The sequence below is a fragment of the Lissotriton helveticus genome, chromosome 3_1 (genome assembly GCF_964261635.1).
Source record: "Lissotriton helveticus chromosome 3_1, aLisHel1.1, whole genome shotgun sequence".
In the NCBI taxonomy this organism is placed as follows: domain Eukaryota; kingdom Metazoa; phylum Chordata; class Amphibia; order Caudata; family Salamandridae; genus Lissotriton; species Lissotriton helveticus.
The window spans coordinates 1,009,528,278-1,009,541,840 of NC_136061.1; the positions used below are offsets into that span (position 1 = coordinate 1,009,528,278).

At 43.0% G+C, this 13,563-nt stretch overlaps 1 protein-coding gene across 1 annotated transcript in view; it reads right to left on the bottom strand.

Moving 5' to 3' along the window:
- The window catches only part of MTX2 (metaxin 2), a 423,009-nt gene that overhangs the window by 113,262 nt on the left and 296,184 nt on the right, over positions 1-13,563 (bottom strand). The window contains exons 6-8 of the mRNA XM_078681519.1: positions 5,649-5,741; positions 2,150-2,188; positions 1,588-1,713 (exon numbers count right to left, since the gene is read on the bottom strand). Coding sequence (XP_078537645.1) covers positions 1,588-1,713; positions 2,150-2,188; positions 5,649-5,741 — 258 coding nt within the window. The remainder of the gene's footprint in view (positions 1-1,587; positions 1,714-2,149; positions 2,189-5,648; positions 5,742-13,563) is intronic.

Sequence of the window (13,563 nt, forward strand, 5' to 3'; positions counted from 1 at the left end):
AGACGTTTCAACCATAATACATCCTCACTCTAGTCTCTACAATGTGTCCCTTCAAAGCCAGAATCCAGCTGAAGATAGCATGCTGGACTCAAAAAGACCTGCAATATGATGCTCCCATGATGTACCTAGCACAAAAGCTCATGATCTGAGGAGGCAGCTGCTCTCTTCAAAGCACTAGTTCCCTCCAGCCGCAAATTTCTAGATATAGAAAAAATAAGACATACACATGCACCTTCTCTGGTTCTGCCCCAAGAATACGGAACGCTTTCATACTGGAGTTTTGATCAAACCCATCTTCCATTGCTTTCAAGAAAGAGGGTAAAAGGCTTTTACTAAAACTTTCCTGCGTTATGTTTCTGGATCAGAATGTACGCCTGCACTGCTTGATACACGAGGTACCTTTTGCCGACCCAAAGTCAACTTTCAGTTTCGCTGGCACACAGCCGGCAGAGCGAGTGGAAAGGACAGACGTTATGTTTTTGTTCTGTGTTCTAGGCCATGATACTAGACGTATTATAATTGGTTAAAAAATTCTCAGCATAGCGCTCTGCCGCTACAATTCTAATTATACCATAATGGTTCTTTGACGTATGGTGCCTTGATACCCTTGTGTCATATTCGTACTATATAAAATTCTCCAAATGAATAAAAAATAAATAATGATCAATAGGAATATTCTTCATTTATCCTCATGACAGATTTCAATGTTTTTTTCCCACTTTTGGTTTCATGTACAGCATATACTCAACCTACTTTCATATTTCACTATACTAATTTTCAACACTAATCCTTTATGGGTTCCGGAGTAGCGTGCTACTCGCTAAAAAGGGCTTCAACACCCCATCAGGGGTAACAAGCACTACAGAAATGCTCATCTTTTTCTTTCTTCCATCCCTCCCCTACCCTTCTCAATGCAAGTAACTGACTAACATATCCAACACTCAAATTACTTTCATATTTCACTATACTAATTCAACATTAATCCTTTATGGGTTCAGGAGTAGCGTGCTACTCGCCAAAAAAGCGCTTCAACACTTCATCAGGGGTAACAAGCGCTATTTAAATACAAACCTTTTTTCCCTCTTCTATCCTTCCGCTATCCTTCTGAATCCAAACAACTGACTACCCTATCCACCACTCAAATTACTTTCATATTTCACTATACTAGTTCAACACTAATCCTTTATGGGTTCCGGAGTAGCGTGCCACTCGCAGAAAAAGCACTTTGACGTCTCATCAGGGGTAGTAAGCGCTATATAAATGCAATTACAATACAATACAATACAATATAACACTCCATGTTAACAATTGCTGTGTAGCACTAAGAAAATAAAACAAACGACTAGTAAGATCTATGCTCGAATTCTATGCCCAGCGATTGCCTATTCCAAGTCAAGCGATTAGGCAGAGTGTCTGGGACCGCATGGTGATGTGCTGCTTAAAAAAACACGAGATGTGTTTATAGTCCTGAACAGAAATATAATTTTAATTTATAATAATATTCAAGTTTAATAGCTACTGACCAATTTAACACTTTTTGCAAAATGAATGAATTACTGTATTAAAAAAAGATAGCAAGTAACTCACCTGCTCAATAGTTTTGCAAGCCCAACCAATGGCTTTCATCTTGCGTTTAATTTCCCACTGTTTCTGATAGGCCAATATATAGTTGAGAGGCCAAGGATAGGGAGAACTATACCTTGGGCGAGTAATCTGTGGGAAACACAAGCAAAACATAAATAACACAAATCAGCAGATCAACACAGGTTCCTTCACAGAGGGTAAGCATCCATTACATTTCCATTAAAAAATCTGTTGTATTAGCTTGGTCCGTTCGTAGGATACTGTTGTTGACTTTTGTGTAAAACTTCATTGCTGTTATTAAACGTTAGCATCCGCTATGGACCGTTTGAAGCTTGTTGTGTCCGATCCAAGGAAAAGCACTTCAGTCATAATAATAGATGCACTTTACGCCGGGTTTATGAACAACATCTTCCCTAAAACGCATGTGCAAGCAAAGTAAGTGAAAGAACAATACCACTAATGGTAGAAACCTCAATGTTTCATTTATGAGTAGGGACTAGCCGTTGCGAGCAAAAGTGTTTTCTCATTAAATTTTAATAAAGATAAATGCAGCAGAGCCACTCACCTCCTCTACTGTAGCCTCATCACACCACTGGATATGTAGCTGCAACGAAAACAAATACAATATGTAATAGCTACAACTTTACTCTACAAAAGGCATGATACAGAAAGCAGTTACAGCTCATTCTAGCTTCTAGAATTGATAGGGTCACGGAAATGGTCTACAGAAAGCTAGCCCTCTCTTCAGCAAGAATTCAATAGGTTGTCACATTTGAAATCGTCCTTGGCGCCAGGCGAGGATTCCAGAAACACTTTGGGGTCGCACAGCAGACTTTTTGGCGCTGAGAGGCCAAACCATTCACTGTATGAATATGCCTAAATGTTACATGACGTCGAGCAAACGAGGCCAAACTATCCCGCCATTTGCCTTTGGATAGTTACAGGCCGAACCATTAATTAAAAGTCCCAAAAGGGCAGTGGATGGAATGGAGCAGAAAGGAGGAAGGTACTAAAACATGTATATTACTCAAGAGAGTTATTGTTACTGGTAAGTAACTTTATGTTCTCTTGTGTATGAATATGAATAGATTCTAGCACTTTTGAATCGATTACAGAGGAGTACCAAGGGGGACACAGGAGTGATTAGTTTTGGACTGAAACAAATAATATCTACATAAAAAAGACTAGACAAAATTAAAAGAAAAACTTTTACGCTCTTATCAACAGAAACAATACTCCCTCAACTAAAACTTGCCTGTTCCCTCAAAATGTTTCACAGTATTTATGTTAATGATAGATGTATGTTAAATGTGCACTGTACAAAAACATTACAATCACAAAAGAACAAGAATACAACTTTTTTTTATTAAAAAAAAAAGAAACTCTATAAAACCAAATACAAGCTAATGTAGAATGAGCGGTTCAAGCACAGCTAAAAGAAAGAGGGACCAACATGAGGAGGAAGGTGATGTGTATCCCACGCAACGAACACATCTCTGGTCACCTTAAAGACCTCCACTGGCTACCCGTCAATAAGAGGATCACTTTCCGACTGCTTACCCACGCGCACAAATCACTCTACGACATCGGACCAGATTGCCTCAACTCTCGACTGTCCTTCTACACCCCCTCCCGCCAACTTCGATCTTCCAGCCAAGCATTCGCCACTGTCCCTCGCATCAACAAAACCACCATGGGAGGCAGATCCTTCTCATACCTGGCTGCCAAAACATGGAACTCACTCCCCGCTTACCTTCGCCTCACCCAGAATCACCTAGCGTTCAGAAAACAACTTAAAACGTGGATATTTGACAAATAACCCCCCTCCCCTCCCCAAGCGCCTTGAAACCCTCTGGGTATGTAGTGCGCTATATAAATTTTATGACTTGACTTGACTTGACATGTGTGAATGAAAGGACAAGAGGCAGAAGGTGTAAACTCTCCTGAGAGAAAGTTGATTTCAACTGCCATGGATCCGTTACAGTCAAATAAGCAGACATTACATCTTCCTGCTCCTTATCCTCCTTCCTATCGGATCTAACAAGCGATACTGCTCTTTAGTTGGTGAAACTTATGTCAGAGGTATGATGATGTAGAGCCTACAGCACAGGCCAAAGGAATGGGCTGTTGCTGTCAACAAGATGTGTACAACTGAATTGGTAAATAACATAGTTGATCTTCTGGTTGTTGACATGGCTGTCAACAGTTGGCAAGCAAGATTTAGGTTGTGTTTTTCAGCAGTGTGCAAAATACAAAATGGGTGTTCCAGAAGAGTAGACATTATCTTCACAGAGGAAGGCGAGGACACTTTAGAAACCCTTTTGCGTTCAGCAATCCCATGACTGCATATTGATATCTAATTTCGAATAGAAGCAAGAGTTGTAAAGCAGAGTTGTACTGCTGACCATCTCATCTCCAGGCGAAGGAACCTCTCTAAGGAAAAAGAACAATCCTTTCTCTTTTCCTCAGAAGCTTAGCAAATCGGGGTCAGAGATATTGCAATCTTGGGGAATATGCTTCGGTTGCAGACCGTATGTGTACCCCAGAGATCACTTGAGGCTACATGTTTTGCAAGAGCTAAAAGGTGATTTTTTCGTTTTTACAGGAGGTTCAAGTCATGGTAAGGCGTAACTATGCAACATGGGATAGTTTGGGGCATTTCGCGTAACAAGCACTATATGGAGTTCACAAAATTATGTGTATTAAGCCCTTACAATTAAAATTTTACCCGGGCCTAGTATAATCCTTTTGGAGGTGGAGAAGACTTAAGAAGAAGACTCATGATTGTTTAAGGGCAAGTCTGAGGAGATGATTTCCACGGGTTACAGGGGCTGCCATTACAGTAGTAGGGTATTTTATTATGATTATTATTTACAGTTTTCGTACTGTGATAATACATGTTGTCTGATGGCTACTTCCGAGCAAATCTTAGTCTGAATGACAAGTATAGAAGAGTATCCAGTTGGATGATCGGATGTTAAGGCCACGTGGACACCCGGTATGGTAAGAATAAACCACTGATCTGTGATGCCAGAAGGTAAGAAGACATTTTCATAGCTAGCTTGAAATTCTAGACTCTGTCTCATCTTGTATCCGAGTATCTTGTGAGAAAAGAGAGATGAAGGGGAGCTTCACAGTCAGGAATCTTGATAGCATGCTTTCCTGAAACGTATGGTGTTCTATTCATGCCTTTCCTCAATCTCAGATAGCTTGCTGAACTCAGAGGATGGTTAAGGTTTGACAACTCGATATCCAAAGCTCAAACCCACACAAAATGAATAAGATTATTTTTTATCAATACAGAAACACTGATAGTGTTTTAGATTTTCATGCCTCAAAGCGCTAGAATTTACTTCAATAAGGGGCAATATTAAGAGCTTGCATGTATTCGTGTCTATTTTTTAGCCTAGGAAACATTTATATTTTTGTCCCAAAAGATCCATTATCCCAAAATCCAAAGAAATGCCAATGACCAATCAATCTCGTGACCTGTTGAGCACAGGCGATGTCAGCATTGAGCTTTTAACTCACTGAGGCATCTTACGGGCTGACACGTACAAGTTGTAAGACAAAGGCATTTTCTTTCTTAAAGTAGTCCTGTTCTCCTGGCCGTGAGCAGGTTAACATCTAGGTTTTAGAAGCTAGAGTGTGGATAAAATTGGCTAACAAATAAAGAAAGGCAGTTTTTACAAAGTAGTTTTTGATTAGTCCAAGATGTGATAAAGCGTGAAAGCAACAGAAGTCCTAATAAAGCTTTAAAACTTTGTAAGGGTGCAATCATTTCATGGATATCAGGAACACGTGATTTAACTTGTTTCATTTACTATTTTTGAACTGCTTGACTGTCTTTACACGGCTTCAATTATTTTCAGATGCAATGAACTGATTTCAAGTGCTTTTTAAAAACGAAATGTCAGCCTCCAGGAAAGATTACATTAACATCCACTTTCCCTAATATCCCACTAGGGCTGTCTAGTCAAAGTCAAGTGTTGCTTATGCCGGGGAAGTGATTTGTTGCTGGTCTGCTCTTGAAACCAAATGCCACGAGGTGAAGCATACAGTACCTCAGCTGTCAGAAGCATGTTATTGACTAATTCCATGTAGGCTTTCATCTCTGCTTTCTGGGCTTCATCGAGGCCATCGCTCAGTGAGTGGCCCTAAGGAGAAAGAAGCGCACGAATTAAAGAAAGGAAAAACACAAGAGATTAAACATCCAGGGTAAGCCATTTTAGGAGCTTCTTCGCATTCTGATTATTTTAAACGTGTGAACAAATAAACAAAACAGTTTCCAGGAGAGAAGGAAGCAATAGGTCAGCTTTTCAGGAAACCGGATGCAGGCGAGTTAGGAGGTCTTTGTCCACAATACTGCTATTGCCAAGGCTGCTTGTGGGATGGTACGACTTTGTTTGTAATAAAAACAAGCATTGGCAAAGCCAATAGGTCTCGCTTTTGGGACCTTATAAGTTTTAGTTATGTAGTACAATATCCTTGGTACAACAACATCCACTGTTGCATGGCGAAACACTTATAAGGTCACAAAGGCGAGACAGATTGGCTATGCCAATGCGTGTTTATTTTTATAAATTAAGCATTGCTTCAAGTACACATCTACACCAGTGGTCGAAGTGGGGTGGTCTGAGGGGAACGGCGTGCCCTTACTTTTTTAATTTTAGGAGAACAGTTCCCCTACTTCTTGTCAAAAGTCAACTGTCCTGGGATGGTTAATTTCAGGTAGCCTCGAGAGCTGTGAAAACGAGGGAGGGGAAGACAGAAAAACAAAGTCTTCTTGGCAGGGTGCTTGATTACCTGAAAGAAGTGTAAATGTGCCAAATGCTGAATCTGCAAATGTAAAAAAGGGCGCCTGGAAGCTGGTATTGCCTTTCAACTGACGGACTCCCTTGAAACTTCCTGGCGATACACATTTATTCATTTTGAGCGGTACTGTAAGGGAGCTCCCTGCTAAGGTGTGAAGTGTGTTTTCTTAAAAGACAGTAACCATAAAAAAAATTGCTTCCTGATGACACACGTTCATTCTTTTTAAGGGGTATGGTAAGGGAGTTGCATTCTAAGCTGTGAATTATGTGCTTTTAATAGACAGTTATAAAAAATAACAAAAATGCACTATGTACACCCTGCAAAAAATCTATATTTTGGAAACACTTTTTATTTTAAACCTTTTTGAGCAGTCTGTAGCAGCCAATCTTATACTGTGTGTAAAGCAAGTTTTAAATAATGTCTTGCATGTTCGCAGTGTTTTCTGTCACAGATTGGGACCCTGTAGCACTAAACATACACAAGTCGCTATTCTCCATTGCATCAACCAGGATTTGGTGCAGTGAATTAACTAATAGAGGTTTCATATTGTAAGATATTGTAAGATAGTGTATTTCCCACTGATTAACATATTAATGGTCATGTAAGCTGTGTGTTATTTTATATGTAGTTACCAGAAGGTGAAAGACTGAAAAAATGTGGAGAATATTTTGGTTTATTTTAGCCACGCCCACACACCCCATCCCTTGCCCCGCCCCTTTACATGCAGTTCCCATACTATTTTTTCCCCACTTCGACCACTGATCTACACACAAGAAGCGAGGCTGAATCCTAGAGAGGAAACAAAGAACCAATCCATGCTTACAGCCTGAACGGCAGCAAATACACCCGGCGTCAGCACTCTACCTGCAGAGTTAAAATACTGTGTCCAGTACAACAGACGCTGGCCTTCGAGGCCTTTGAGGTGAAGGGCGGCCTTGGTGCAAACAAAACAAAACTGTGAAACCGGAAGGCAGGACAAAATCTCGCAAGTGTTGTAAGGAAAGGCGCACGAAAAAAGATGGGACGGAAGAAAGAATGGGTGACAGGAGGAAAAGAAGGAGGAATAAGGGAAGGATTGCAGGTGAGGTAAAAAGGAAGGCAGGTGAGGGAAGAGGGAATATAGAAAAGACGGACGGGAGTAAGGACAGACAGAAGGAAGGAAAGAGTGAAGGATGGAATAACGGAAGAGAGGAAGGAAAGAAAGGTGGGAAGCAAGGGAGCAGGGGGGAGAAAGAATGGAAAGTCCGGGATCCTGGGGCAAAGTGTGGAGTGGACGGGCAATACTATGGAGGGACAAATAGAATGAGGGAAGGATCGACAAGGAACGACAGGGAACGTGAGAAGGAAAGGGAGAGTTGTAAAAAAGGTAGGGCAGAAAGAAACATGGATGGTAGGAAGGATGGACGGAAGAGGGAAGGTGGGGCGGAGCAGACCGAGGGAGGGAAGTGGAGAAGTGGAGAAGTGTGGCTCACTGGTTAGAGGAGGCAGACCTGGAAGCAGAGGTCAGCCCGGGACCAGGGTTCAATTCCCGGCTCGGCGGGGTCTTGAGTCCTAAAATGTCCATGGACTCGACAATTCTCGCTCCGGTGCCTACTCGATTCACGGGTTCACACTCTGCGACTCTGGGCAATAGCTGGCTTAATCTCCACAACGGCCCCTCGCGGCGGGATGCCTGGCTTTCACCTTGCGTATACCCTGCCGGGGTTATCTTACAGGGAATACCAGGACGGGTTCCCTAAGCAAGCGCTTAGAAACCGCTTGGTGATTTGCGCTATATAAATTCCTGGACATTTACATTTACATTTACAGGGAGAAAGAAGGAAGGTGGGCGGACAGGGAAAGAACCTAGCGAGGGACAGAGAAAGGGGGAAAAGAGGGAAGGAATAAAAGGAATGAGAACATACTGGGGCACGAGAAAGAAGGAAAAAGAAAAGGACGAGGGAATTAAGTAGGCGAAAGAACAAAGAAACAAAGCGCAGGGGTGAAGATGCAGTTAGGTACGGGGATAGAAGGATGAAAGATAGGAAGAACTAGGGGCATATTCATGAAGAGCCATCGTATATAGCTTCACATCTCTGCACTCACAGCCCTGTCACCCTTCTTATACATGTGTGCAAATGTATAAAATATATAGTCCTCTGATGCACAACGTATGGTAATTAGCCCACATTTTCCCTACACTTAGCTACCGTCTCCCGCTCGGGGTCCACCCGTTACAACGAATGTATTGCATCGCGCTGCCATTGCACCGCGACTATGACATCGCGGCAGGCTTCACAACACAGGACGCATGTTATAACAACGCATGGACCTTTACGTCGCTAGCGATTACATAGCTAGCGACTTCAACTTCTACATTTGAGGCTGATTTGGATAGCGCTAAAGATGCAGTATGCAGTATACAATCAGACTCGTCTCATTTTTCAATAGATATTAATGTTGCAGTATACATAAATATCGCATTAACGATCGAACCAAAGTTTGGTGGGGAGTAGGAAAGGAATTTCGGCCCAACAGGGGAATAACTTAAAGATGTGCAAAATGCCGGGCCGCACAAAGGGAGAGGATGTGGCCAGACGGATAGCGCTGCCGACTTTGGTGCTGGCAACCAAGGTTCGAGCCTCGCAAAACCCAGATAAAAGTTATACACTTACAAGTGCTACTTTTAAATGGTTTTTTTGTGTGATGTGTGGACGGATGTATGCATGATGGGTGGATGGATGGATGGATTGATGGGTGCCTGAGTGATGGAAGCTTGATTGATGAATGCTGGATGGATGGATGGATGCATGCATGATGAATGGGTGCATGGATTGCTGTATGGATGGATGGATGGATGCATGATGGATGGGTGGATGCTGGATGGATGGGTGGATGGATGGAAGGGTGGTGGGTGCATGATGGATGGGTGGATGGATTGGTGGATGGGTGAATTGATGGATGGATGGGTGGTGTGCATAATGGATGGATGGATGTGTGGGTGGATGGATGGGTGGGTGGGTGGCTGGGTGGTGGATGGGTGGATGGATGGGTGGTGGGTGGATGGATGGATGGGTGGTGAGTGCATGATGGATGGGTGGGTGGGTGGTGGATGGATAGGTGGGTGGGTGGAAGGGTGGTGGGTGGATGGAAGGGTGGTGGGTGCATGATGGATGGGTGGATGGATGGAAGGGTGGTGGGTGCATGATGGATGGATGGATGGGTGGCTGGGTGATGGATGGGTGGATGGATGGAAGGGTGGTGGGTGCATGATGGATGGATGCGTGGATGGATGGATGGGTGGTGGGTGCATGATGGATGGGTGGGTGGTGGGTGGGTGGATGGAAGGGTGGTGGGTGCATGATGGGTGGATGGATGGAAGGAAGGGTGGTGGGTGCATGATGGATGGGTGGATGGATGGATGGGTGGCTGGGTGATGGATGGGTGGCTGGGTGATGGATGGGTGGATGGATGGAAGGGTGGTGGGTGCATGATGGATGGGTGGATGGATGGATGGGTGCATGATTGACGGATGGATGGATGGATGGTCTGAAATTCTAATAAAACAGGCTTTCATGGTTCATTTTATAGTATTTTATATTTTACATAGGCTACAGTCCTTAAAATAAAATAAATTTAAAAAAATACACTTTGCAACCATTTTTTTTTTTACAAAACTTAGCTTTATAGGAGGTGGGTGGGCAAAATATTACTTACACTTTCAGCATTGGGTGAAGTTCACAATTTTTGCATTATATAAAGATTTTTGGGAGACAATCTTCATGTAAAACTCGGTTATGCAGGACTGTTCACCGAAACCCAACTTACGCTTTTTTCTCCCATTTTTCCGATTTAAGCTTTGTGAATTTTACAATGTTCCCATTTTTTAAGAAAAGAATCCAGAAGGTTACACAGGCGAAGTGGCTAACTTCTGAACCCTATTTTAAGGATTCTTATATGGTGCAATATATATTCTGAACGCAACTTTTTGCTCAAATACGCCTAATACAAATATATGTTTACCTTTCCAATTAGAGCTCAGCAGACCCTAATGTGCTTCTGGGTCCAGATTTTAATTCTACGTAAAACAAAACATGTTCAGCAACGATACTTGTGTGAACACAAATGAGATCCATGATTTTTTTTAAATTAAACTTCAGTTGTGACCCAGCTTAAAAAGAGGGTTAAGTGTGCAACATGGCACATCAGCAGGAAAAAAAGTTCACAAATCTTTGGCAAGGAGTGATAGTGTATTATGCAGACTACTGCAGGCTACAGCAAGCTTTGCCTTAAATAAGTAGCATAGTTTCAGCCTTTAATCCTCCCAAGGCTGATTAAAGGAGCATCAGTGATTTTTTTGCATGCAGTATTATTGCCGTTTTGTAACGTAAAGAGGGGTAAATCTGCACATAGCTCGAGCTCGACCTTAAGGTATAGGAGCGCTTTACATCTGTGACAGTTATGTAGTCATTTTTGGGGAGGCACAGGGAGATTGAGTCACAGGGAGATCGAGTGATTTGCCCACAATCACTGGATGTTGAGCGTCCCTGCCGACCTGCCTGCCATTAGGTCTTCGCGCCTGAACTCGCACCCCTCACCTGTGCCAGAAATAGGGGGTATGTTTGCATTCACTATTATCGGCGTTTTGTTACATAACGAGGGGTAAATCTGCATAGAGCGCAAACTCGACCTTAAGGTATAGGAGCGCTTTACATCCGCGACAGTTATGTAGTCATTTTGGATGATGTAAGATTTTGCCTGCCACAGCACAATGAAGCTGCAAGATTTTGATGGTAAGCGCTATGTAAAAAATAGTATTCTGTGACAAAAGCATTAAAGTAATATAAAATTTAAATAAACTTTACGTGTAAAAGTGACCTAGATTGGAATAGAACAAGGTCATATGAAATGCTGGTGAAAGGGCGCAATTTGCATGGTATGGTTATCAAGTACAGACAAGACAAGAATGTGAATTGCAGCGTTCTTGTATTCCCTTTAGAGAACAGTATAACCACGTAGAAGAAACGGCCAATTCACTAGTCTGAATAGAAATAAAAGAATTAGCGTTGTGGGGACGGCGGGGAGGGGGTGCAATGGGGGCCTATGGTTAGAGGCGGGATCATGCATTGGGGGAACAAAAAGGCAAAGCACGCGTTGTCATCAAGTGCGATCTAAGCGCATGCGATGTTTCATGCTTGCCAATAGGAATCAACGCATTGCCGTTGTAAAAACGTGCGATGTGAAAGATGGCAATGTGTTGGACTTTGCGATGTATTCACCGTGGGGTTAAAGCCTGCGATGTCATGGTGCGCGATGTATGATCATACATCCCACACGCTCTCACTAAAAAATCAAGGTCTGTATACTCTACAGATAGGGGCTCCAAGCAGCCAGACCTGGAGCTCTATAAAGCATCAAGTCAATACATTGAAGGCAGGATGTACAGGAAACGCAGAAATATACAGGAAGGTGACGAAGAGGCGGGTGGGGAGGGTCCCTAGAGAAGGACAGGGGAGAAGAGGCGCATGAAATCGGACTCTGTACGCCGAAGCGAAAGTAATTTGCATCTCGCTCAGATTACTGCTCCAGAGGCAGCCTGAGCTCCCAGAGAAAAAAGTGGGTCAATTGCGATTGAAAGGAATGTCATCCAATGGACAGGGGTGGAGGCGGGAGAGTGGAGGGGGGGCGAGAGACGGAGTCAGTAAGAGGTGGAGAGGCAGAGACACAATAACGGATACGGATAGCCAGAAAGGGTGAATGAAGTACAAGCTCCGGCCAAGAATTAGAAATTAGAACCTCGTTCCCAGTGGCACTGTTAAATGGAGATTGTAAGACATGCAATCCAATGGACGGGGGCGGGAGAGTGGAGGGGCGGGCGAGAGACGGAGTCAGTCAGAGGTGAAGAGGCAGAGACACAATAAAAGATACGGATAGCCAGAAAGGGTGAATGAAGTACAAGCTGGGGCCAAGAATTAGAACCTCGTTCCCAGTGGCACTGTTAAATCGAGTTCCGACTGATTGGTTAAAAAACGGGTAACATAATGTGGTAATATCGAATGTTTTCATCCATCATGAGGTGCCAAACTCGAAATTTGCGTTATTAAGTTTATTATAATTTTAGGTTAAAGGACTGGAAGTTGAACAGGGATCAAAGACTCAGAGTACATTAAGGGGCGTAAAGAGGGGAGGAAGTAAAGAGGCTGCCTGCCGTTAAAGTGATAGTGATCGCGGGCTGTAAGGGTACCCGCGAACTATGCACTTAATGAGCCATGACGGCTCATAACTGTGCGCGTAACCGCACGCTCTAGGCAACACAAAAAGCTGTGATCGGCTTTTTAAAGACCACTCACTAAATGCCTCGCCAGAGCAGCGCATGCGCTGGCTCAGGGGAGACCTAAAAACTGTCTTTCTGGAACCACTTGACGTTAGTAATTTGTGCCTATGCTTTGTGGTAATGAGATTATTAGACAGTTTAGTCTGGCAATTGCTGCCGGCGACACCACATACTAAAGAGCAGTACCACTTTCAGATGAATCATGTTCCCACTATTTTATGGTTGAGTGCACTTGCACTTATTAGATTCTGGGTACAAGAGCAACTGGATTCGGTCTGTCTGGGAACAGAAAAAAAGACAGAGATTGGTCGCCCAGGATGGATAGTTCTTTGAAGAGTAATTCTTAACATAGTGGACTCCAACCACAGACAACATCCCACTAGTGTCTGATCTACAGTTACCAGCAAAGCCATAGGCTGTGTCTACATACAGCCAGACTGAAAGGCATTTGTCAATACTCACCCCAAAGAGATGATCGTTAAATCAACAATTGGTAACAGAGCAGACTGGCCTTAGGCCTTAGGACAACGCGCACATGACATTCTGTTCCCTTTCTAATTCCGGATATTAACTGAACCTCAGCCTAAACCAATACCAGGTAATGGAAGTCTATTTCATGTCAGCAACATACATGGCTCAGCAGATAAAACTATTTTCAACCTCTGTCCCTAGAAATTCATTACTGAAACTCAGTTCATTCTACATCTTGAACTTATATTGAATAATCTATTTCTGGCGTCTTAATCAAGTTGATATCAAAAAACTGCTTATGTGGTGCAAAGTAAAATAATTTATTACGTTTTGCCTGCTTTTTAAGTCTCGCCTAAAGCATGTATGCACGGTTGCTGCAA